The sequence below is a fragment of the Brienomyrus brachyistius genome, chromosome 15, assembly GCF_023856365.1.
Source record: "Brienomyrus brachyistius isolate T26 chromosome 15, BBRACH_0.4, whole genome shotgun sequence".
Classification (NCBI taxonomy): Eukaryota; Metazoa; Chordata; class Actinopteri; order Osteoglossiformes; family Mormyridae; genus Brienomyrus; species Brienomyrus brachyistius.
Genome location: NC_064547.1, coordinates 10,988,469 through 11,015,367, shown reverse-complemented (window position 1 = coordinate 11,015,367; position 26,899 = coordinate 10,988,469). Strand labels below are relative to the sequence as shown.

At 41.9% G+C, this 26,899-nt stretch overlaps 1 protein-coding gene across 6 annotated transcripts in view; it reads left to right on the top strand.

Annotated features, from left to right (window-relative positions):
- LOC125708635 (lisH domain-containing protein ARMC9) overlaps positions 1-26,899 on the top strand; it is a 30,691-nt gene that overhangs the window by 275 nt on the left and 3,517 nt on the right. The window contains exons 2-26 of one of the 6 annotated variants that reach the window (XM_048976316.1): positions 408-516; positions 2,864-2,989; positions 3,088-3,255; positions 4,303-4,458; positions 4,666-4,758; positions 5,452-5,476; positions 6,148-6,305; positions 6,386-6,484; positions 7,095-7,136; positions 12,388-12,422; positions 12,882-12,993; positions 13,265-13,357; positions 14,017-14,107; positions 14,445-14,568; positions 15,390-15,529; positions 15,620-15,696; positions 15,908-15,982; positions 16,061-16,151; positions 16,294-16,352; positions 18,021-18,119; positions 18,341-18,456; positions 20,019-20,146; positions 22,987-23,092; positions 23,502-23,596; positions 24,641-24,828. In XM_048976316.1, the coding sequence (XP_048832273.1) occupies positions 442-516; positions 2,864-2,989; positions 3,088-3,255; positions 4,303-4,458; positions 4,666-4,758; positions 5,452-5,476; positions 6,148-6,305; positions 6,386-6,484; positions 7,095-7,136; positions 12,388-12,422; positions 12,882-12,993; positions 13,265-13,357; positions 14,017-14,107; positions 14,445-14,568; positions 15,390-15,529; positions 15,620-15,696; positions 15,908-15,982; positions 16,061-16,151; positions 16,294-16,352; positions 18,021-18,119; positions 18,341-18,456; positions 20,019-20,146; positions 22,987-23,092; positions 23,502-23,596; positions 24,641-24,828 (2,571 nt within the window). In that variant the 5' untranslated portion in view covers positions 408-441. Of the gene's footprint in view, positions 1-407; positions 517-2,863; positions 2,990-3,084; positions 3,261-4,302; positions 4,459-4,665; positions 4,759-5,451; positions 5,477-6,147; positions 6,306-6,385; positions 6,485-7,094; positions 7,137-12,387; positions 12,423-12,881; positions 12,994-13,264; positions 13,358-14,016; positions 14,108-14,444; positions 14,569-15,389; positions 15,530-15,619; positions 15,697-15,907; positions 15,983-16,060; positions 16,152-16,293; positions 16,353-18,020; positions 18,120-18,340; positions 18,461-20,018; positions 20,147-22,986; positions 23,093-23,501; positions 23,597-24,640; positions 24,829-26,899 lie in introns of those variants that run through there. The other 5 variants (XM_048976315.1, XM_048976317.1, XM_048976318.1 and 2 more) reach the window with 5 other exon arrangements.

The following is a 26,899-nucleotide window of genomic DNA, read 5'->3' as shown; positions in this document are numbered from 1 at the left end:
ATATTGCTGATGGGGTCGCAGTAAATATCCGCTGTTATATAGAATATGCATTTTACTGTAAAATCGGACAGGTCATGTTTGGTACAAGCATATCAACTTTAACCGGATAAACATAGGTATGTAGTTGGTAGGATGTAGATTCGGTCAAATTGCTTCATGGCGCCATACACCGTAAGAATTAGTTTGTTTAAGAAATAAACGGCTAATTTGCCGATTTGGTGAATTATCTACATTAATTCAAAGTGTATCTGTAGAAATCCTCTCCAGATAAACCCCTTTAGGTAAAATGTCCGCATAATTTTAAGCAGTTGTACTGTACTGTAAATTAAGAATGAGGTCTAAGAGTCTTTCTGTGGTACGTGATTGTCTGTTTCGCTTCACATCTGATACCTTATATCTTATACCAGAGAAGGAGTAGTTATTGATCACTGCACTTCGCATATGAATACCAAAAAGACACTTGACATGGGAGACGTTTTGACTTATGAAGCGGATTTACTGGGGATGGTTAAGGAGGTAAGTGCATTTGAAAAGATAACAATTGATTCGGTGCTTGTCATACAAACAAGAAAATGTGCTTAATCTTCATCAGTGTGTCATTATATATTAGCAACAAAAGTTTACTATTGAATTTCATTCTTGTGTTAAATGATGTACATTTAGGTCATTTTTAGTGAAATACAATATACTTACTTAATACTTACAATATACTTACAATCAGGGACGGATTATGGGTTGTGTGGGCCCCTGGGCAAAACGTTCGCGAGCCCCCCCCCCCCCCCCCCCAGCACCAGCACCACCACCACAACCATCACAATTCAAGGGCCCTTGGCAGCCAAACGCCCTCCCTATAGGGTCAGGGGCCCTTGTAGGCAGAGGATCAAAGAATGTAGGCCCTCTAAAACAGACAAACGAAAATACATTGTTGATAAGCGTTGCAAATTTTTTTGGGCTAGGGGCCCCACGGACCCCCTGCACCCCAAGGGCCCCTGGGCAGCGGCCCCGCTGGCCCGGTCCGTAATCCGTCCCTGCTTACAATATACTTACTTATACTTTATATAATTACTTGTGTTTAATGATGGTATTACTCCACTTCTTTGCAGCACTTTCCAGGAGTTTGCATGGCAGACTTATTTATTTCTTTTGTTTATCGTGCCACACCATGTCGCACCACTGGACAAAAAAAAAGGGCATCTCTGCATTTTTATGCAGTGTATGATTGTATGTGTTTGTGTGTGTTCCTGTTGTGGACGGGCCTCCCATCCAGGGTGTACCAGGGAAAGATTCCAACCCTCGTCAGTCAGGACATGCAGATAAGATGGAAAAGCAGGATAAAATGTATGAAAGGCAGTGCTCCTAAAATCCACAGTGAGCACTGGCACTCGCGGTGGTCACTTAACCCTGTATCTCCTTCTTGACATTCTTAATTTCTCTCACCGCTGCTTTCATATTGCTGGTGACAGTGACGTCACCCTGACTAACAATCTGTCCCCAACTTCTAACAAATGTGTCCTCAATGTGTTATTCTTCTCCTGATGTCTAAGATCTATGAAAAAGTAATGATCACTGATAGTTAAATGTGCATTTATGAACTTGTAAAGATACATTCATCCATCACCATAACCACTTAATCCCAACTGGGGTTGTGGGGGGGGGGGGGGGGGCGGAGCCTATCCCAAGAACAATGGGCGCAGACAGGAACCAGCCTTGGGCAGTCAGTAACACACTACAGGGCTCACACACACACACACAATTATGGGGCCAACTGAGAGCTGGCAATCAACCTATCGTGTACCCTCTTGCTGTGGGGCAGCAATGCTAACCACTGAGCTACTGTGTACCCATGTAAAGATACAATGATATTTTGCTTAATTAACTAAGCATAAAACCTAAATGTAATGCATAATTTAAAAAAAAAACTTTAATAGGGTTTATATTCACCAATGCGATGCTATTTCCACTGGTCTGACATTTTACACATCACACCATAGGACATGACTGTCACAGCAGTGGTTATTTTCAGATGAATGGCAAATTTTTTAGTATAGTGGTAGCTCAGTGAACATTGAATGCAATATCTCAGTGAAATATTTATAAAATATTAAAATGGGTATCCATATGTCTTCTAACTGCTTTTGTGTACAGGGTTGTGGGGCCTGGGGCCTGGAGCCTGTCACAGGCCAAATACGGCAAAAGGCTGGGGCCACCCTGGGTGGGATGTCTACTGCGGAACGGTTTTCAAATCAACATTTAAATTGTGTCATACCAAAGAGCTGCATAATTGCTTATGTTTGCTGGAAAATAGCAATATTTTTATGAGTACTTGAGGTAAAACGTACCTTCTGTTAATCCAATGTTGTCTCTTGTCATTCCTGAATGAAGAAGGATTTATCTCATTAATCGGATGCCTAAATTGATGCTTGCTTTATTATAATCATAGAATGGTGGCACTAGGTGGACACCAGTTTTGCAGACAAATTGACATCTATCATAATCGTTTAAAATGGGAACGTAACGATTTGCAGCCTATATTTGATTGAAGTAAGCATTTTATTATGTCGATATAAGTAAATCAGTAGGTTTGTAGGTTTTTTTTTTAATCAAAAGGTGAATTGAAGAATATTTAGAATTTTTTTAATTAACATTTAACTATACAACAAATGTTAGAAATTTTTATTGACATTTAACTATGCAATGACTTAATATATCAATAAGGCAAATGTTATATGTTACTGCTACAGCATAAATGGAGCGTCACATCAGTCATTCTTGCCCTGTGGTTTTTCTTTATGAAGAATTTGTGTGTTGTTGCTTGTAATTTTGTATATTCTTAAAATACTGACCAATCATATTTGATTTGTAGTACCTGAGGTTTGGTGAATTTGAAGAAACTCTTAAACTGTTTGAGAAAGAGTGCAAAATGAAGGGGAAGCCATCTCCAAGATCTTCAGGGAACCTTCTGAAGGATGCTAAAGTGTTAGCCGTGCAGGTATGTTCTAAGGTGCTCACACGCATCCACATTATGGCCACAGCTGGAGACGAAGGTGTTTCACACTCTAAAACTCCCCTGCTGTCCTTCCTCAGCAGGACCTCTTATCTTCCTTTGATGATGGAGATGTGAAGGTCTTCTTCGAGCTCTGGAATGCGCACATTCCCACCGACATCCGAGACTTTGACCCAGTTGCCCAGAAATTGGAGTTCTACATTCAGATCCATTTCGCCATCTTCCCTTTGAAACACTCCCTGGGAAGATCCGTAAGGTCTTCTTCTACCTTGCATCAGATCTTTTAAAAAATAAGAGCATCTTAAATATTATTTGTACATTTAGTCATCCATCCATTTTCCAAACCGCTTATCCTTCCGGGTCACGGAGGGTCCGGAGCCTACTATTTGTCATTGTAAAGCAATTTATTTTGCTGTTGTCCTACAGGATTTCTATGTATGTGGTACCGGTGATGAAAGTAGCAGCAGTTTGCCAATAGGTGTCCCCAGTGATCTGTTTCATTTCATAACGAATTACCGAGGATGAACATTTTGCGTTTTTTTTCATTGCTGTTTATTATGATTACATGTACTGAACTTACCAGATGGTTTTTGCCCAAAGTGATATACAAGCGAGGCCGATAATGCATCATAAGCGTATACCTTTCAACGAGTCAGCTAGACGTAAATGCAGCTGGGCTAAACTTACAGTAAATGCTAATAATGAAAATTTAAGCAGTATCGAAGCATGAACTATGTAATGTATTTTAGACTAATAAGTCTACTATTCAAATAACGTGCGCAACACTAAGAGCACTCGGGGGGCCGTATAATGGTGTAGTTGAAGTTGTTATTATTGTTCTATTGATTTATTTACGGGGTGGCATGCTGGTGCAGTGGTTAGCACTCTCGCCTCACACCTCTGGGACCCGGGTTCGAGTCTCCGCCTGGGTTACATGTGTGTGTGGAGTTTGCATGTTCTCCCCATGTCGTCGTGGTGTTTCCTCCGGGTACTCCGGTTTCCCAGCACAGTCCAAAAAAACATGCTGAGACTAATTGGAGTTGCTAAATTGCCCGTAGGTGTGCATGTGTGAGTGTGCCCTGCGATGGGCTGGCCCCCCATCCTGGGTTGTTCCCTGCCTCGTGCCCATTGCTTCCGGGATAGGCTCCGTGACCCATTAGGATAAGTGGCTTGGAAGATGGATGGATGGGTGGATGATTTATTTACACCATTGGATCCTAGTTGTGAAAATAATGCACAGCGTTTTTATAATGAAAGCACGTTTGTTAAGCTCTATGGATGCCGGTTGGTTCTAACAGGACAGGGTTAACTTTGAGGAACGGATCACACACTTCAAGCACTACCTGGAGACCAGAGGAGCGACGCTAAGCCAGACCACTGAGTTCCTGCCCTTTTATGCCCTGCCTTTTGTGCCCAATCCAGTGGCACATCCCTCATTCAAAGGCCTCTTCCAGGTATCTCTTTATGCCTCGAGTAGCGCAGAAAAAGCAGAGTTCCATGTTATCTCAGAATGAATGGTATGACCTTGTACAACAATTAATAATTTGTATTTGAATAATTTGTACTGCGTGGTAAGGCAAAAATAAATATATAGATGATTGTAAATGCTGATTAAATACTGTCGAAGCTGTAAGAATGAAGCTTGATTTTATTCTTTTTAGGAGTCCTGGATGCCAGAGCTGAAAAGAAAGCTAGAAAGGTTTTTGTCTGTGACCCTGAAAGCCTCCGGGACTCCGAGGCTGCTTACTTTGTATGTATCCTCTGGCCACAGTGAGCCTCTGTATAACTTTCATTAACAGACACTAGGTGAGTGTACGTTATTCTCTATGGAGGATGTGATCATTATGCACCAGCTTATTATGATGCCTAGGTTTCAAATCCTTTCAAATAGCCGGTGATCCATTCAGGTTTTTGCTAGGTTTGGGAAAAGGCCAAATGTTTAAAATCTAATTGCAGTGCTATTCCACACCAGCGCTTTCTGTGAAAGTAGGGTAGAAAAAGCCATTTAACAGAAAGAAGCTACTTCCCCCAAAAAAATCAATAAACAGAAAATTAATTGGACATAATAGCCTTAGATCCACACGAAATGAAATGCAGTTTCTCTCCTGTGCTGTTGCTTAGACACTTATTTGGAGGCCCTGAAAAGGCCTCTCTTCACCTTTCTGTTCAACAGGTGATTAGTAAGCGCACATCCACCCAACAGCCTCCCTGCAGAAAGCAAAATATTTCATTTCTGCTATCCATCCTGCCTTTGAAAACTGTACACTTTCTAACCCATGTTATATAGGGGGGGTGGGTATACATTTTTGATGTTAGCAGGTTGAGATGTACCTGCTTACGTCATAATGCGGGGTTCTGTTGAAATCGCAACTGCGGTTCCTGGTGGTCGGGGCCTGCTTAATATTTACTCTGGGAATTCTTCATGTTTCTTTGACATCGAATTTCAGAAGGAAGGCGGGAAGGACAACAAAGGTGAGTCGTTTCATTACGGTGACGTGCGCATATCTGGAATGCGTAACATCTCTGCCATCTTCCGCTTGACATCAAACATGCCGTGGTGTGCGTTACTCACTCACGCACTCCACAGCTGCTGTTGACATATTACAGTAAATACAGCAACTAAGCAAAGCCTTTTTCAGAAATTCAGTATCAATAGTTATTTAGCTTTAGGTACTTATTAACTAAGAATTTTTGGATTCATATATTGTTACTGGTTGTGGCTGTTGAGGAGGGACTGTTTCTGGGGTGTAAACACCCCATTAGAGGCAGCTGCAAGTGGTGGCAGGGAAACATCCCCGGTTGGCCACTTCCCTCCCCACCGGGAGATGCACTGGGTGGGAGCGAAACATCTGTAAATGGTGATGTCCAGTTGACAACCCTGCAGCTGCTCCATATGTGCCCCGGTGACAAGATTCCAAGCAGGGATAAGTTCACTGTACTGTCCAAGATGATGATAAGTGAATATAATATCATTGTTGCCTAAACAGTACTTTTATGTGAAGTATTTTAAAATTCTGTCCCATTAAAAAGAAAAAATCTTAAGACAAAGAAGTACAAATTACTAGATTTTGCAAGAATTCTTTGACGTCTGGCCTGCATATTTATGCATGTGTCGGCTACATCACTATAAGTTTTGCATGCAGTGGGGTTGCGACAGCTGCAGCTGCAACTGGCCGATGCAGAGAGAAGGGCGACCAGCTACATGAAGAAGTTTGGCAAGATGCAGACCGACTACCACAACCTCATTGGCGTCACCGCCGAGCTGGTGGACTCCCTGGAAGCCACAGTCAGTGGGAAAATGGTAATTACATCTGACTGCCAGCATTCTGGTATATGCACGCCACTCCCCGGATGGAGATATCAGAGTATGCTATTTTCCAGATCTCCCCGGAATACCTGCAGAATGTGTGCGTTCGACTTTTCAGTGGCCAGATGAGGCGGAGCAGTGCGCAGAGCGTGGATTTCACCAGACCCGGCACTGTGAGTGACACGGCTCTGCTCACTGTCACAAGGCAGCAATGCTGCTCACAAAAGCTGCAAACGATCGCAATAATGCATTATTCAGCGGGTGATTATGTGATTTGCTCAGCATCAAAAGAAGTTATGAATTATTAAACCATATTGCTTGGTCATCAGCATAACTTAAGGAAGATACTTTAAGTGCCTGTGTGGTTTATAAGCAGGAAGGTATAAAGGCATCACAAGCCCTGAAAACCTTTAAATAATGGCTAAACTGAAAGTTCAGTCTAATGTGTCCAGATTCTATTTAACTTTGAAACTATACATTGAAACTGTATCTATATATTGATTAATCGCCTTATGAAATGTGCTTTCCAAAAGTATACTGGACAAAGGATCTGTAATTCTGATGGGTGAGGCTCCCTGTTAGGGAGGACGGTTTTGTGAAAACTTACCCTGTTTTACATGACACCATGTGTCAACATGAAATCAGAGGCAGTCTGTTGTACGTGACGGGTCACCAAGCGTAATGTGGTCACTCTCTCTGTCTGTCGTATGGTAGGTGTATATGCCTGTTTTGTGTCACCTGTAATCTTCAATGGCTTCTCTTTGTGAATGTCTGTCTCTGAAGGGATATTTCTCTATGAGCCCTTATGACAATGATGATGGATATGTAAGTCCCTAAGTTTAATTGCTCCCCTTTTCCTCGCCTTGCCTGCACCTTCCCTGCTTTGTTCTGCCTCCCACCCCGCATCTTTCTCTAACCTTGTTCATTTGTCTTGAATTCTTGTCTTTCTTCTAGCTCCCATTGCATTAATCATGTCTACCTAGTAAAAACCTAAATATTCACAATATATTTCAGTTAATTCTGTTGTAGTTTTGCATGACTACACTTAAGACAGCAGAACTTCAATCTTAATTGCCCGTTTCCTCTTACTTGAAGCATCGTTCAGTTTTGTGAATTTGTTCAGATTTGATTTTGCCTGAGAATACATATTTAATACAAACCAGCCATGTATTATTTCCGTAAAAAAAAAGCCCAGTTCCCAAGGTCATTTCTTATTGGCATAGTAGTTCCTTATAGCATAGGTGGCTTTACAGAAGGTAAAGTTTGTCGAGGAAGCGCTGCCTCAGGCCTTCAAGAAAGACGGAACATAAGCCTTCTTATCTCCAGAATAGTGCTCAGCCTGATGTAGGGTCAGAAGCCACAGTTTTAATGCAGTATATGGCTCATTCAAAGCCCATATGACTCATTTCTGTACTTTTCCTCTACTTATCAGGACATAAAACCTCTACAGTGAACATCTGCAGTTCTGTATAAGCCATTACACACAGGAAACACTCCCTGGGAGATTTATTAGCAAGCAGTGGACCAACCAAAGCAGGTGTGAGTTGAGCCAGATAGTCGCCAATATTCCCACCCAGTTCTTAACTAAATCCTGTGGTATTTGTTATGAAATGGACAATCTCATCTGTAAGAGAAAGAAGTAAAACATACCAAAGCATGAACAACCTTCATTTATGCAAAGTAGAATTATATAAGCCAGTTGAGTTTAGTTGATGGTACCAGTAGTTCCTTCCTAAGTCCAGTCAAGAGAACTCTGTATAGATGGTAGTTTATCCCGCGTAAAGTGGTGCTTTCCTTTTAAAATTAAATCTCAGTAGTTAGGAGCCCATAGGTTTAGGATGAAGTGTCATTCTATCATGCATCACTCTTCTTACCAAGGTTTTCCTTCTCTAATAGGCACTAAGAACGAAACGCTGGTCTTTTTGACAGCATGGGCTAGAGCTGGCTTGGTGCTGGCAGAGCCTCTGCTGTCATAGGGCAGGCCCTTGTTATAAGCACCAGTGCTTGACCAAAGACCAAAGTGCTTAACTCCCCTGTACTTTAGAGGAGTCTAGCTTGAGGTTAGTCAGCCATAATGCGATGCAGTCTTCTGTGGAAGCAGAACTCCAAGGAACCGGCCTTTTGTTGGTTGTAACTAGTAACTCTTTCTAGAATTATCTGCATGTCTGTAAATCTTGTGGGTTGCTGGCATTCCATGCAGCTACCTGTATGCTAGCAACCATACAATCTGTCACCCGTCCTGGATACATTTTCCTAGTCTACACGTGTCTAAACTGATCGTATGTGTGAGTGAATATACGCGTTGCAATGGTTGGTTGTTTCTTACTAGATTAATTACTGATTGATATAATCCATAGAGACAGCTGGTGCGCTGCCTTGCTTATCACTGGACTTTTTCAAATACTTGGGCTTCCACAGTGAGATGATTTGCTGATGGCCGTGAGTAGTGCCTGCCCTGTTTCTGAGCTCGCATGAATTCATAGTCTTTGTGCATGGCAGTATCTTTGCCAGTTCGGTTAGTTAGTGACCTGTCTTCTCAAAGCTTATTCAGGAGCTTGTAGTGAAAACATCATCCGCATTGCTGTACAGGTTGTATCTTTCCAGATTGTTTCCACTGCACTGTCTGTCCTCAGCTTAAACTGAATTACTGCTAAGACAAATAGGAGTGGGTGGCTTTTTGCTTCTATGACCTATGAAGTGTCAAATGATGTAATTGCTTGACTACAACGCATACAAATGGGATGTTTTGCTTTAACAACTGTAATCCTCAAGCATGTAAGGCCTGACAACAGCCACCCTTTGGTGAAACATCTCCAAGAATGCCATGTATGGAATGTTCCTCTCCGACTTTAGACCATTTTCTCTCTGAAGTCTATAGCACTAAGAATACTAAGCATGTTTGGAAGCTAGTTATGACTGCAGTGTCCCTTTTCCATGTAGAGGGATTGAGGGTTTGTAAATTTCCCCGGTCCAGAAAGTAAAAATCCATTCCAAGGTTTTGTTTCAACCAGCCATTCAAGTACCCAGTGACTGTGACTCTTTACACTGAAATGGTTATATAGATTTATTTTTTTTTGGATCTGTAATATACACCTAAACTAAGCAGGTAACTTTCTGGGTATCTTGTACAGCAGTGGCCACAAAGGAGTGTAAGGACTTCTCCTTTTTGTATGACAAATAAGCTGCCTCACTTGGTTTTTGGAGGGTTTACAATGACTGTCTGAAATATACAAGGTGGTCAAATAGTGCTTAATAAGCCTATTGAGGTGGCGGTTAGGTGTTTTTTTTTAATTATTATTTCTTTAATGTAATTTATCCATTTATTTCTATGACGCACTATTTCAGTTTGAGCAAGCATTGTCAATGGTACCTAACACTCAGCTGCAACACCTTGAAGACATATAAGATTAGCAAATCACGGCAGTGAAGAGAATTCTTATTTGCCCTAGCATGACACAGTATTGGACAATGATAAAACTACAACCCTTATAACTTGGCAGCGTCGTGTAATATAATTGCGAAATGAATGTGCACCATTATTCAGCCATGCAAGGCCAAATGCCCTTGGTGGTAATTTATTAACAAAGGAATTAAGCCTGTTGTTTGTCTTTCGAGGAGGTCTCCACCTCCAATGCTTGTCTTTGTTTTATTACGGCGTCCAACACGCCTTTTATACCCACAAATCTATAGGAATTAATTGAATAACTTAATATTTATGCACATATTTTATTGTCTGTACTTAAGACTTCTTAAACGAACCAAAAGTATACATCTTATTCACTTTGATGTGATACCTGGACAAGCAAACATTTACACTAAAAAAAGTACAGATCTACCCTGGACAACCTGTCACTATATTTGTAATTGTTCAGGGCATTTGCTGTGTTATTCATAAACCTGTCTACAAACGATTGCTCTCAGACTACATGGGATGCTCAGCTTCCCCCATAAAATTGCCAAGAGAATTTAATTACTCAATGTATCAATGTTTTGTTTTTTTTTTTGCAATTAAAAGTGCAATCTATTTTACTAATTGAACTACAGGAAGTAGTTCATTTGACAGCATGTACATTAATGTTCCCTTTGAAGCCAGGATAAAAATAGCCCATAGGTGGCCATTGAAGCCTAAGGAATGCTCTTGTATGCTTTGTCTAAATGGAAAATAAGCAAAAGCTTATTGCGCAATATGCTTCAATGGCTTGTTTTAGGAGTGCACCTGCACGCCGTGCTTCACTGGAAGTGTACGAGACTTTCAAAGTCGCGACACTAGATTTGCAGTCAGATATTTTGGACCCACCTGGAAGCAGGGCGTCTCTGCATGGTTTGTGGGGAAACGTTCATTAAGACAGGATACATTACCAATAACGTTAAGGCTCATGACTGACAAGTTTCATATACAGTCAGAAGGGACAGCCACATAGTATTCGTTCATTCTGTCACATGCAGGAGCACAGAGGTGAGAGTCCAGAGTGGCAGTTTATCGTTTCATATGTCATCTTTTGCCATTTTCACTAGCAAATATTGTAAATAGAGTTATTGAGTTTTCAAGTTTGATTATTTAATTTTCAGTGAAAATTCAGTGATTTTTTTTTTTTCCTAGGCTATTTTTGTTGTTGGCTCGCTAACTAAGCTGTGTGTGCATTCAAAATGGTGAAATGACTTGACAAGGAGCCAAGCAGCAGGAAGCAAGGCTCTTTATTAAGAAAAGCACCGGGAAGACTGTGTTCGCTTCCTGGATGCCGTACCACCTCCAGTGCAGTAGCTTATCACGGCATTATGACTTTATAGGAGCCGCTTACTTATCAACAAAGATGGCCATCTTATTTCCTGTTTAAAGCTTGGCGTAGCGTAGCATCAGGGACTACCCCTTCTCATACAATTCCTATCCCATCCCAAAGCCTGAGTTTTAATTGTTTCCTTAAGGAGCTTTAGATAGCTTCTGACCTTAAGACAGATACTATGACGTTGTCCTGGCAAACACCCACTTTTAGGGCAAGCAGAAAATGTCAGGGAGCACAATTTGAAACTCCGTAATCTTGAATGTGTCACTAATGTAAATGTGAAACAGTTGGATGAGTATTTTAATCAAGGAAACCAAGCAGTCAAAGCACAAGAACAAGAGCTATTTATCCAAGGGACCTTCCAGTTTTAACGTAGTTTGTAAAATCTGAAGTAGCTCAAAATGTCCTCTCTGACACCGTCATACCCACTTCACATTCCTACCCCATCATGCCATGCTTGAATGCTGAGGTATGTTTCTGACACAAGGTGTCAGATGTTTGACGCAGGGGATAACTGAGTTGTAAAAAGTCCTTCTTTGAAGAAACCAACCCTGGTGGAGGTGTGGCTGCCTCCTGGGACGTTAAATGGCATGGCTCTCATTTTCTACGGCTTATACGGGCATCACATAGGTCAGTCTGTACTTGTGAATTAAATTCTATGGACAATCCCACTTCGCAACCTTCCCAGCTGAACAGCTGTTCTCCAGAATCCCATTAGGTTTCACATCTTGTTGCAAATGCTTAGTCCCTTTTCAGATGATGTCTTTTAATGACATCTGAAGAGTAAAATATATGTAACAGTAACGTAAGAAGAGAAGTGCGGTGCTCATTGATAAACAAGGGTGTTGCAGCCAATAATGTAATAACTGCCATTAATATAATTACTGCCAATAACATACTCTTTCTATTCTTAATATAAAATCTCAGAATCAAAAACATATTATTGGCCAGTTTTGACTGCATTAAAATTGGGGGAAAATGATTACATTATTGACTGCTACAAGGGGTCACAGGCCATGGTACTGTGTGAATATCAGCAACATTTCACACTAACCCCTCACGTTTCCGGGCGTTCCCTCTCTAATGTACTGCATGGCCATTTCTACCTACATGTGCACCCCAGGATTGCATGAAGGAATCGTCATAGTTTACCACACCTAACCCAAAATGTGTATGTTTACTTGAAAAGCCTCAACCTAATCTGGCTTTCTGTAAGTTGGGCTTATTAGCTCACTCATCATGGAAGAGCAGATGTTGCAGTGACCCATGGTCTCTCTCTCTCTCTCTCTCTGCAGGCCTCATCCCTGCTGAGAGCATCCGTTGCACCTCCGTGAGTGAGACCTACGCACCGGCTTAATGAGCCATTCTTCTGCTGAACACTGGGTTTCCTGCAACAGTAATTGCCTGAGCCAGAATTATTTAAAGAACTGGTTATGTTAAGAAGCAGCAGACTCAAATTTAGATGCAAACGTGAAAATCGTTGTAACTTGTTTTCTGAATGTTGATTGCAATATTAATGTTAGAAGAATATTAATATTCTCACTAATTTTTAATTGTATGATACGTCTTCATTTACTTTGTTGCATGTTGTCAAGGAGCTGAGATCAGTCTTTTTTATTTCTTTGTCATTTATTTTTATTTACCAACATTGGTCATTACATTTCCATTCTTCAGGAGGCCCTTGCAGCCCCAGCCGACTGGTTACTTCCAGATAAATCTTTGAAAATGCTTTTTTTTTTTTGTATTCTCATTTTGCGCTTTCCTCTAAGCCTTGCCCTCTCGCAATTAGCAAGCCTAAAGATGTGCCGTTGCTACCGTCTCTGGACTATGAAAGGCTGAAGAGGGACCTGAGCGGCGGCACGGACAGGCTGAAAGCGCTGCTGCTGCAGGCGCTGCGATGGGTAAGGAAAGCCAGGCCGCCCCTGGACACCTGTCAGGCAGCGAGTTGGGCTGCCCCACCGACCACGTAGCTGAAAGAGCAGGGCAGGTGGGGTGCCGGCACTTTTTCCCCCATTGTGTCTTTGCACCCAGAGCTCCTGACTGATGTATTGCATCATAGTCGCTCTTTGTGTCATTACTGGCCATGCCATGTACAAACTGAGCATGACGCCATGTAGGATTTGCACATCACCAGTGTTAAGTAATCTTTTTTTTCTCGTCTTTGGTTCTTAGAGGCTGACTCGATCCCTTCCCGGTGAGCAGAGGGACACGGTGCTGCAGGCCTTTATTGCGAACGATCTCCTGGATCGCCACACAAATGGCCAGGTACAGCGCACCGCGGTACGGCTCCGCGGCACATTATCACCCAGGTATAGCTCTACTAATACACCTCTGTATTGCTGAGGCTTCTGTAGTGCCGGTAAGTGCAAAGCCAGTACGGTCAGAGCTGAGTCACTGTATCCAGCCTTGTGTGTGACATCCTCCAGCTGTAGGAAGCACTTAGTTACATTTGCAGCTTTTAGCTGGACAACAGCAAGCCTGCTTGGAAAAACCACAGAATGACTGAAGCTCAGATATCCAGAGCAGAGTCCATGATCCTAGTTAAAGTGATTAGAGAGGCTAATATAAGGCAATAAGAGGAACTTCCTGGAAGGATAGTCCAATAAAGAGGTGTCTGATCCCTGCATGCTAAACAATGCCAAGTCCCTGACTTGAGAGGTTCTCATAAACAGCATGCGCCTTTTTAAAGTGGTATTTGGTGCTATTTGTATGTTTGTTTGTGCACCTTGTTCTTCTTGTATACACCAGAATTAAGAAGTGTTTGAGTTTCACAAGAGTTAAGAACAGCATTTAAAAGAATAAGCGTGAGGCATGTTAGCACATATGTGGTAACAGGATGTTTGCACGTATATGGTAGCGAGATGAAACCGAGACTCAATGCTGTGAGTGCTGCCCCAAACCACACGCGTGCCTCTCCCTTGCAGAAAGGTGTCCTACATCTGATGAAGTCGAGCGACGAGGTTGTCAGGCAGTACACGGCACGGCTGCTTAACGCCTTTGCTTCCCTCTCTGAAGGTCTGCCTCCCGCTTTCATTTTTATCGTGGTTTTGTCATTTTAGAGTGGCACCTGCGCATCAATTGCTGCCCGCTAACCAGTTCTAAAATTTGATTTCTTTTATGATATTTTTAAGAACATAATTTGTTAGAATTAGTTAGTGAGTGTCTAAGGTTTTTTGAAGAATCGCCGACAAAACAGAGTGCAATTATTTCAGCAATTGTATTCGTATATTTTTTTTGCAACTGTTCGCTAATCTTTCTGTGATGATGGTCATGAAATTATTTTTTTCATTATGATGGTTGGATTCATGAAGTCGATGATGATAACTCACCTGCTCCTGTTTCCTCTGGCCAGGACGCATGTACCTCTCAGACATCCCTTCCCTGATGAAAATTTTGGAACGTTCTTTGAAGACTGAGAGGAAGGATTCAGTGACGAGGGAGAATGTTCTAGGTGCTTTGCAGAAGCTCAGTCTCAGGTACCTTCCTGAACTGCAGGTTTTCATAGTGATTAGGACATGGATTTATAATCTGATAGGCCGGATCTGAGAGAGGTGCTGAACCAGATTTGCTCTAGTGAAAAATTCAGCTGTATGAATGGGTAAAAATATCTCCTTGAGCAAAAATGTCACTTAATGAACTAAACATACAGTCCTAGTCAAAGATATAGAGAAGCCAAGCTGCCTACAAAACAGAGCAATAGTGTCGCATCACATGACCTGGCCACCTAACCTAAACACTGTAGAGATGGAAAGAGTTTGACCAGAGAGTGAAGGAAAAGTGGCCAATGAGTGCTGAGCATATGTGGGACCTCCTTCAAGACAGCTGGAGAAGCATCCCAGGGGGCCACTTCATGAAACTGACGTGGAGGAGAAAGTAGGGTCAGCCAGTTCCTAGAGCAATTGGGATTAAGGGCCCAATGGTGGGATGGCTCTGCCGACCACGGTATTTGAACCAGCAACCTCCTGAGTCCCAACCCAGGCTATTCCCCACCCCAAAAAGTTAATTTTTTTGTTTCATTTTTTTTGCATAATTCCATGTACGTTATTTTATAGTTTGGACGTCTATAATTATTCAGAAATGGAGAGAATATTTTTATATGGGTTAGTATAGACTGGTACCTTAAATATGGCGTGCAAAATGGTCTTCCTCATAAGAAGAGGCCCACATGGGAGGGAAAGATTGTCCCCCTCTTCAGTAATGGGGCCTTCTAAACAAAACAGGACTGCCTCCAACTGGGATACGTTTGCCCGGTGCTCCGTGAGCATACACCCACCACGGCGTCTGTGTGTGGCTGCAGGAGGCCTCAGCAGTCGGCCATGATCGAGCACGGGCTGATCTCCTGGCTGGTGGATGAGCTGCAGGAGCCGGACAGTCTGTCAGACTATACTCTGGAGTACTCCGTGGCCCTGCTCATGAACCTCTGCTTACGAAGCCAAGGTAAGCTCTCTGGCTGGCATTTGTCCCTGGATGCCCCACCATAGTCCCTTTTTCTCCTAATTCTCCCCCCCACAATCACACTCTCCACAGGCAGGAGGAAGTGTGCCGAGAGAGCTGACCAAGTACTGAGGATCCTCACAGATCTCCTGGGACACGAAAACGATGAGGTGAACCACGCCAGGAAGCCATGCCGTGCACATGGCGCGTCGAGTATCAGCGCCGTTTTTGTGGTTTTTCATTCATGCAAGTTTGTCCGTTAGTTACCTCGTCTGCTGCTGCCACTAGGGAATTGCTGTCTTCCTGTCATAGTTTGTGGTGCCTTGTTTTTCTTTTTATTGCCTTGTGGGCATTCCCAATCGCTGCCGTGTGTGACTGCAGATCCGGCCGTACGTGAATGGCGCTCTGTACAGCATCCTGGGCATCCCTGCTGTGAGGGCCAAAGCCAGGGAGATGGTGAGCCAGGGCACCTCTTCTCAGTGAGGGTCTGCCAGCACACGGCCTGTCCTTCACTCTCGCTCCTCGTTTCCTCAGAGCCTGGAAGAGATACTGCGCTGCTACGCTAAGGAGGGAAATCCTGAGCTGAGCCGGCAGATAGAGTTCATCATCAAGCAGCTCAATTCAGGTGAGGCTTGAAACCCTGTGTGGCACCACAAGGGACACATTGCGACCCTGTGCTGCTGACAGCTTAGCTATCCTGTTTTCATTAAGTTTATGTTTTATTTTCAAAAAATAACTGCGGCCTTATCTGACGGTGTCTGTACAAGGGGAAGCATCTGAAGATGGACCTGAATCGGATGATGAAGAGGAAGAGGATGATGACGAGGTCAGCTGTCCGTTTTTCTAAATTTCCGTCCCGGGAAATTTATATTGGCACATCCCTACCATCAGGTCAATGGCCGAAACTCCTCCTCTCTGCAGGATCACCTTTTGTGAAGAGGATAATGACGGTGGCATTTTTCAGGAAAAAAATCCACTAAAAAAAAATCAGATTTATCAGACTTACACAGGTCCCCTTGGAAATGCCAGATCTATCCTGTAAATGTGCATATGTGCACAAGCTTGAAATGCTGACCAGCCCACAAATAACCGTACAGCCCAGAAATAACCATAAAGGCTCTATGCAAACAAACTGCATACTCATATAACATGCAAATCAAGCTGTTGCAAGGCTGCAAAGTTGGACGATAGTAGCTTTAAAAAAAAAAAAAAAGAAAAAAACACAGAATTTTTCCCAGTGAGAGGCAAGGGTGCCACTAGAGATTTTGGACCCCATGAAAGCATATAATATTACCCCCCCCCCCCCAAACCCAGACCAGTCCAGTTATGTTCCACAGCTTTTAGGGACGCTTTTTTTAAAAAAAAAAAAAAAAAAAAAAAGTTTTACTTTACTTTGATCACCCTACATTGCCTTTCGGTAATTACCCTGTAGGCTTCTGACTAGCTACCCGAGGCTACTTCTGCGTGCACAGAAAACCTAGCGGGAAAAAGAAAGTCATTTTCTCTCAATGACAAATATAGACTCATCTATTTTACTCAGATGCGGCAGTGAAAATACAATAATGGCTTTGAGATAATGTAATGTGAAAATGCACTGTATAAATAAAATTGCATGGAATTTAATATTATGTGCAGTACTGTATTGCATTTTACTATATTTGAATTATACACAGTTCAGTAATTTATACAGTACTGTCATTTGCAAAGCATTTGAAACAGCTGTACTGTATTTTGAAACCATCAGTAAAATTAAGTAAATATTGACTCTGCTCATTTTATTACCTTATATTTATGTAATAAATATACACACGTCAATTAGATGGCAATCTGCCTGAGACATGAAAAAGAAAAAAATATTGGATATGATGACCATCTGCATATAGTAATCAATTTCACCCACACAGACGTGATCACTATAAGCGGGTTCCACTGCACTTGTAATTAAACTACAGTCTAAAATAATCAGATTGAAGTTACTTTAAGGATTACTATTTTTAAAATCCTATATGACAGTGAATATTAATTCAGTGCCCATTTGGACTGTAACTATGTAAACGTCACAGTGAATGCTAGATGGAAGGTAGAATGAAGGGTGCTGGGGTATGTATCTTCAGATGCATGCGAGAGTGGCAAGCAAGATGATGATGTCTGAATTTTACCACTTGATGTACAGAAATGATTTTATGTTCCAGGAAGCCCAAGGGAAAGATGTACAATACAACCAACTTGAATGATCTTAGTCTTAAATCTAATTTTCATAAATAAATCGTACAAAAATACTGTCAATGTCGATTGTATTATAAGCGTAGCTGCATGCACATATATGGCCAGGTGCTTCACTCTCCTTACAGAACCTGCACTTTCTCAGCATGAGGCCATGAATCCCCTTTTACCAAACTACTTCCCCATTCACAGGGTGATTCCCAGCCACTCACTTGGCTCCTTTATCTTGATGCCTTTTTATTCATTTCAGTAAATGATGTTTCTTTCACAGGAAGATGCATTGGAGGCAGACCTCGACAAAGAGGAGGTGCTTCAGCTGGAGCTCGAGGAGCTCTCAGGAGAATTGCTCCTCACCACGGAGTACCTAGGGGTATGTCTCTTGGACCAATCTGTCCAACACAGTGGTGATAGTCGTGACTGTTGAGAAACTCAAACATAATGATTGTTACTCTGTTTATGCAGTATATTGATATGGTTTTCCTATGATTGATAGTGTACTTGTCAAATCATAATACTTCCTGCACATGGTCTTTCCAGGTATGTTTATGCTTCTGGGTAGAAATAAACATGGATGCTTGATTTGGCTTTCAGATCATGACCAATGTGGTCAGATCCAAGAGGAGGACAGCTACCCCACTGGGCCAGAGCATCGACGAACCTCTTCAACGGCCAGTGACCCCCAGCTCACACCGAAATGTCTACATGGTGTAAGTCTATCTTTGTGTGTCTGTAATGTGCAGTGTTTTTCCATTTGATGAATGCAATGAAAATGTTACTCATTGAAATGTTGCTTAGAGAAAATGCCATCTTTGTGCTGATGTTGGCATCTTGGCCCTTGGTCCATGAGGACCCTCCGGCTGTTTTATCTCTATGTCCCTCTGCAGTGGCCTCCTGCACCTCGTTATCAGGCATAATTTCAGCAGGAAGTAGTGTTCATTTTGATAGCAAAATTTGATTCATGTTTTGTTTTAGTCTTTTGAAAAAAACAAATGCAATTTAGTTTCTAGTTTTAGTATTATGGAATACTTAGTCAACTAAATCTAGAGTAGATGCAGTCAGTGATACAAACTGGTTTAGTCATAATTTAATGCATAATTTTCACATTTCTTTGGAAATTTTACTTAAATTTCACACACACACACACACACACACACACACACACACACACCTACACACACACATATACATGGAAATAGACTTGAACATGTAGTCTTTAAGGACACAGATTTAACTGTGGTGATATGAAACATGCACTAATTCTAAAATGTCTTCATATTAACTTTATGTATTATTAAATAAAATATACATATAACAAAAATTTATTCAGAAACAAAATACCTGCATATGATGCATCTTCATTCATGTTATAAGAAAAAACACCAGTGCATAGTACTTGAATAAAGAAACCTCAGCTGTCCACTCTTAAAAACGTAAGTTAGTGCCAGACTGGTGAAAACCAACTGGGTTGTGCCTATTTCTACAGCTGGTTTAGTTCATGATAGTGAACTGTTTGTTCAGTTCAATTTGTTGCGCTTCAAGTTTGTGGTGTTTTTTCTCCATTATTGCAGAATGGAGTCTGAATGTGGTTCACAAATTGAGGTCTGACCTAAACTGTGCATTCGGAGCATTTTTGCACCCCTAATTCGTAGCTGTTTAATGAACTGCTATATTATTTCTGTGACACACCATTCCTTTTGAAACATAAAACCTTTGTCTGAAGTTGATGGATAAAATTCAAACTCAAGGACAGCTTCAATATGACTTAAAATACGGCATATAAATGGTCCAGGGTTCGAATCCGCAAACACTTAGCGGAAAAATATAGGTAAAATTATATAAGGATTATATTTATTAAATGGTTACGAAGTAACCCGTTACTTTATGCAGTCATTTTCTTGATTGTCCCCCAGTACCTTAAACAAAAGGTTCCTCATACATGGTATGGCTTTGTCAGAGGTGTTGTCACTTACTGCTCCTGCCTGAAGTGTCTGAGAGTCCATTTAATGAGCCTCAGAGAAATTGCAGCGCAGCCCTCTGATCAAACAGTGAGTGAGTGTATAAAGAGGGCCTCTGCCATGCCGGATCCTGTTGGTCAGAGTGACATTAAGTGGGGTGGTGCGTCAAAAGTGCCAGTTAGTTTACATTCTGCTCTTGTGTGTCAGCAGTCAGATCTAAAGTGGTGACATCAGCATGGCTCTGTGGCTCGGGATCTGTGCCTGTACCTGCCACATATGCTTTCAGCCGCCAGCCTGTCTGTATTCCATCCCAGGGACTTTCGTGCAGGCAGTAACTTCCAGCCCCCGCTGTCCCGCCGGAGGAGCAAGGACAGCCTGCCCTGCACTGACTCCCGGCCCCCGACTCGCAGCAGCAGTACAAACTCTGTGCACCCATCGCTGGGTACGTCATCGACATGTGGGCAGCTCTCGGATGGTTAATGTTGAATCCATCTCATGTAGTTCAGCAACCCGCGTGGTTTAAACAGGACACCTCTGTTCTACAATGCATGCTTAAGACTCTGAACAGGTGAGAGGGGAAAAGACCATGTGACTTAAAAAAAAACCAATATAATAAAACACATAATCAGGCACCTGAAAAGAAATAATGTGGACACTGGGCTTACAGATGTGGCAGCAAGGCTTGGGTGTGTCGAGGGTTAAGAGGCAAAGAGAAGTCTTTTATATTATTCCAAACTATCCTCGGTTGAATGAGTGCCTGACTTCTGCCCACCCTGGGACACCTGCTGCCTTCCCCTCATACATGCACCATCCATGGGTCTTAGTCATTTTTCAGCAATAAGCTTTGCAGTTCTGACATACTATGTATAACCTGGTCATATACGCTTAGTGCAAAGAGGAGTTCATCACTTTAAATCTAGGCCTTTAGCAAAGCTTGTGCTTCTGAATATGGCTTCACTAACGGCATTATGCGACTGCTGTGTACAAAGTAGTTTTAATGTCTGCCTGCTTTATAATGAACAGCGCCCGTCAGATTTCCTGGTCTTACTGTGAAGTTTTCAAATGGTTATAAACTTACCAAACTTTGATCCAATCTCTAGAGCCTTCAGTCTTCCAAGGGTTAAATATTTCCGCAGAGAATGAAGCAAAATACATTAGGTCTAGGTCTAGGGTGTACAGTGCATGGTGTATAAATGTGCTTCAGCTCCCAGTCATATCTTCCTGTAATATAAATGTACTCTCGCTGTAAATGTACAACTTGGTAAAGTATGCACTCAGTGGTAAGTCTATTAGGTTATGCTAATGCTAACAGCCTGTTCTTACAAACAGTGAATCATGTGACTGCAGCTGAATACATTCAGCCAGGGTCATTTTGCTTATTGTTTGACAGAATATCAGATCCCTTTATAAGTAATTTTGAATGTGGTATGATTGTTGGTGCCAGATGTGGCAGAAACAGCCACCTTCCTGGGATTTTCACACACTGCAGTCTATACATTTTCTGAGGATCAACTAAAACACGTGGAGTTAGGTCAGAGGAGAATCGCTCAGACTATTTTAAGTATTTAACAGGAAGGTGAAAAATAGCAGCTCAGTACAACAGAGGAATGCAGAAAGACTATGGAATGTTCAGCTAGTTTTTCTTTACAATAGCTCTAGTGTCAAACAGGTTCTACCAGGTACTAATTAGGTGTACCTGATGAAATGCTCACTGGGTGCAAATTAAAGGGACAGAAGGGACCAGATGGCAAAATATATAATTTGATATATACAATTAAGGCAATAGTTATTAGTCCCCTATGAGATATGGGACATTTTCCTTACATTTATGTACAATTTTAACAATTTTTCAAACTTTACAAAGTAAAACATTCATCAATGTAAAAACCTCCAACTGGAACATTTTTAATTTAATAAACAAAATCTATATAGCTGGAACTTTATTGAAAATAAATAAATCATTAGCCCCATGTGAATTTGTCAGGAAGCATTGCAGTAAAATTAGATGTTCTGGTGTTAAACCACACCTGAATCCCATGTGACTTGATTTGATTGGCTCAACCAATTAGCACTACACTCTAATAAAAGAACTGAAATGAGCAGGACTAGGGCTAATTAAAGGCAAGATAGAGCAGCATCACCCTTACATTCTTTGTAAAAAGAGTTGGATGCTCATTTTACGGGGGGTGGCTGTGGGGGCATTTAGAGTAAAATAATCAGAGATGCCAACAAGGACCTCTGGATCACTGCAAAGGCCATCGTCATCAAACTGGCCTCTTCTGGACTTGAAGTCTCAAAAAGCAATTGTTGTGAGGACTTTTAGTCGTGGGAAGCATCAAGGTCATCGGGCAAGGAAAGCCCCGTTGTTCACACATATCGAAGCAAGTTTTCCCAGGACCATTTGAAATATGGGGATGAATTCTGTCGTTTCGGTCTGATGAGACAAAACTGGAGTTGTTTGGGCACATGGACACAACTTTTGTTTGGTGAAGGAAGGGACAGGCCTTCAACCCAAACACAGCTGCCACAGTTAAACATGGTGGTGGGAGCATAATGCTGTGGGGTTATTTTGCTGCTTCAGGCACAGGGAGCCTTGCTTAGGTACAAGCAGAATGGAGAAAGAAGATTACATAGACATTTTAAATGCTAATTTATAGAAATCTGTTGCCAGTCTGGCTTTTGGTCGTCGCTCAGCAAAGTAATGATCCAAAACAACCATCACAATTGCTCCAGAATTTTTTTTGAGGAACATCAAAATCAGGATCATGGAGTGGCTGTCTCTAAGCCCTCATCTCAACCCTCAGTCTTTGGCGAGATCTCAAGGTTAAGGTCCACACTCAATCTAATTTGCATGAGCTGGAGCAATTTGCCATGGAACAATGGTCTAAGATCCCTCAGGAGACTAGCAAACCTTGTGAGAGCTTGCTGTCATTCATGAGTCAGAAGGACTACACTATTGACTGTTAATTTTCAAAGGGCTAACAAATATGGCCGTGCTATTTTTGTGTTTTCCTTGTTTCAGTTTAATGCATCAGTAAAATATTTTTATCAAACTTCTTGGAAATTGTGTCTGTTTTGGAAGCAATTCTCTTTAGACTCTAAATAATAGTCATTTTTCTTAGAAAAATTAAGGGTTTTGTTCAATTTTGGACAAGGGGGCTAATAATTATATTGTTAACAGTAGTTGTAAAATAATTAAAAGCTCCTAAGTGCTTATAAGGGAGTCATGGTTTTCAGTCTGATGCCATTCAATTCACTGCACACTCTTCCCATGCCACACAGCCATGGACTCGGAGAGTGAGCGCTCCTCTCAGGAGTTCGGTTTGAGCCGGCGCTTTGACGCCCCTCCCCAGCTGGCAGGGGGGGGGTACACTGGCAGCTTCAGCAGGTAGGTATCTTCTTCGGTGTGAGCTGCTTCCAGGCTTATTCTCCAGTTCTGTTTTGTCGTGCTTGGCAGGGGCAGATTAATGTGTAGGCTTCTGCTGAATTCCATTTCAACTGGGAGCTGGAATGTCCAAATTCCTAGTCAGAAATTTAAAATGGAATGCCCCCGATTTCGGAATTCTGACTCGGAAAGTCGGAGAAACCTCTGCAGCCCCAGCCTCAGAAGTTAAAGCTGCAGTTAAATACTGCTTATTAGCACCTCTGTCTTGTTTGTGTTTCATTACATCGGCCTACACATTGTATCTCCAAGCTCTATCTGCGTACATGTTGTTACAGTGATTGTATGTTGACAATACTGCGTAATGCATTATCAACTGGAATTGCTAACAATGGCTGCCAACAAACCTGGTTAGGTCTGGTATTGCTGAATGGCTTATGGACTTATTATACTGGAATGCTGTTACGTCTGGAGTGATGACATTCCCAGCTCCGACTTTCAGCCTCCAAGGTAAATGGAACATGGCAAGATCACAATGACTGGGCATATTTCATAAATGTAACCAATGTGCTGGCACTGGTGATGGATGAGTCAGCTAGATGAGTCTTTCAGTCAAGAAAATAAACCGGTAAAAGAACAAGATAAACAAAACAATTTTGCTGAACACAGGAGCCTTTCAGTTGTAAAGTAGTTGGTAAAACCTGAAGTAGTTCATATTGTCCCTCCGACATGCATTAGGAGGTCACCCTACCTGGCACCCCCTGCTTGGCAAGTTGAAAGGCCAGCCCCCCTTGGGGGTCCTGGGAGCCATGCCAGCGTTAATCTGCTGCTGCTCCTTGTAACACATGGTTTATGAGATGGTGAACTTGAAAGCTAACAGGAAGGTGAAAAATATCAGCTCGGTATAATAGAGGAAAACTTAAAGACTTCGGTATGTCCTGTTAGTCTATCTGTAAAATAGTTTGAGGCAAACAGGTCCAACCAGGTACTTTTTATCATTACTGAGAAAAGGATGAGATCTTCATGCGAGCTTCATCATTAATCTCATCAAGCCTGCTGGTGTATTGTATAAACTGCCCTTTCTCAAAAAGCTTAATTCGGTTTTGATAAATCTCACGAAAGCCTTGATACACAAGATAACTCTTTTAAGCCCTTTCATTTAATCAGCTTCGGTGTTCTGTGTGACTGTCGCAAGTGTCGTAAGCAATCACAACCTACACTGAGCATAGCTGCTTTTTTATAACAATGGCTTAGTATGAGCTTCTGGTATAGGTTATGGATCTCCGTAATGGATGAAGAGATGGATGGATAAGGGCATGGTTTTGCTTTATCCAGGACAATAAAAACTCTATATATGACTTGGCATTTGTCACTGAGACGTGCATCAGAAACGCAAAATCGGAGCTAAAATGTGTATTACATTAACATATGCAATACAACCTTGCATGCGTACCATTGTTTTCAGAACAGCTCCATATTTACCTTCTACCTTTGCATTTTTATGTGTTGTGGGGTTTTCAAGAAGGTTTTTAATGTCAAACATTATCTTTTTAGCGATCATATTCCTGGATTCACTAGCCGGCCAAAAATTCCCCGGACTCCAGACAACGATGGAACAAGTCCCCGTAGGCCCCGAGCCTTGGCCCCAGCCTCAGCCCCCGCTCCTACATTCTCATCATCGGGCCCACAGCAGGCCAGCAGACCCAGTTCTGCTAATTCTCTGGGCAGGAGCAACAGACATAGTGAGTACTTATGCCCTTTGTCCTTGCATGGCCACCGTACCAATGTTTTGTAATGAGATGATTTTACAGCAAAATCTTCAAAAATGACAAAGGGGGAGTGAAATGACTAGATATAAAACAAATGCGAACCACAAGGAAGTTATCCTGTTGGTTTGTCCAAGCAGAGCCCATCTGAGCCATGACTGGTGCAGGCTGTTTCAATCTTTCACAGAATTGTTTGGGCTAAATTGTTGCAGTATCTGCTGAATTTACAAGCATAATTTGCTAAGATCACTACAATGCTACACCTTCTGATAACAGAATCATATACACACACACACACATATACACACACACACATATACACACACACACATACACACACACACACACACATACACACACATACACACACATACATACATACATACACACACAAACATACACACACACATCATTATTCTCACATGTCTCAAAATTGAATTTTACACATTCTGTATCTAAATTTATAGTAGAACATTTTTTTCCACAGGTAGCACATTGTGTTTATGTCACAAATGCCCCATGGCAGCTCACCACACAATTGCACCACACACAACAAAAAAAAAATTTAATTTAATTCTTTTGTGACATTTATGATGCATTTATCATACTTATGTCATGTCAGGGAAATTATAATTGCATGCATAAATACTTTGCCTTTTAGCACAAACAACTGAATGATAAATTTACACAGATTACCTTTTAATTCACTTGTTCCAATTTTAGACATTCAGCAAATCAGACAAAACAACAAACCTCTTTGCTAAAATGCAAATGTTGAATATCAGTGGTTATGATTAAAAGCTGAAATGTCATTATATGGTAATAAGAATATAACACGAGACACGATACAGCAACAAATAATAATAGAAAAGTATTATCCTTGTCTGATACCTTTTTTAACACGTTAATTTGTACTGTGTTGACACAGTATTAAAATGCACGTCACCTTTGTTTTTTTAAACATGTATTTTACTGCCAGTGTATGGAACTCCAAACAGGTCAAAAACACCAGAACTTTAATGTTAATGTATTTTATGGAGACCCCGGGGAAGACCCAGGACACGCTGGAGAGACTATGTCTCTCGGCTGGCCTGGGAACGCCTCGGGATCCCCCCAGAGGAGCTGGACGAAGTGGCCGGGGAGAGGGAAGTCTGGGTCTCCCTGCTGAGGCTGCTGCCCCCGCGACCCGACTCCGGATTAAGCGGGAGATGATGGATGGATGGATGGATGGATGTATTTTCTCTCAGTTTATGTCCCAGCGGCCTTTCATACTCACAACCTGCACTGATGCGGACAGTATAGTCAGGATTTTTGAGAACTATGCTTTTTTCAATCAGTATTCATATAACCCTGTCTCTCTCCAGTATCTTGTGACTTTTCCAAAACTTTCTGATATTTTTTTATTTTTACGTAGCTTTTCCAAGTCTGGAAAATGTGATTTCTTAATTCCATGGTTTTTCCAGGACTTTCATGACAGTATGAATTATTGTTGTTGCAATATATAGCAGCTCTAAGGAATCCAGTCATGTTAGGTAGGCTCAGATTATTCCTGTAGTACTTATTCTGTATCCATCATTCATGCATATTTGGCTCCCATCTTGTCGTTCTTTTGGTTGTTGTCATTAATGCCTGTTAATTGAAATGCACCAAGGCCTGTTAACCTGCAGTGGTTTGTACCAGCTAAGCGTAACTTCAGCCTTAACCTACATCCATCCATCCATCCATTTTCCAAACCACTTATCCTACTGGGTCGCGGGGGGTCCGGAGCCTATCCCAGAAGCAATGGGCACGAGGCAGGGAACAACCCAGGATGGGGGGCCAGCCCATCGCAGGGCACACTCACACATGCATTCCTACAGGCAATTTAGCAAGTCCAATTAGCCTCAGCATGTCTTTGGACTGTGGGGGGAAACCGGAGTACCCGGAGGAAACCCCACGACGACATTGGGAGAACATGCAAACTCCACACACATGCAACGCAAGCGGAGACTCGAACCCGGGTCTCAGAGGTGTGAGGCAGCAGTGCTAACCACTGCACCACCATGTC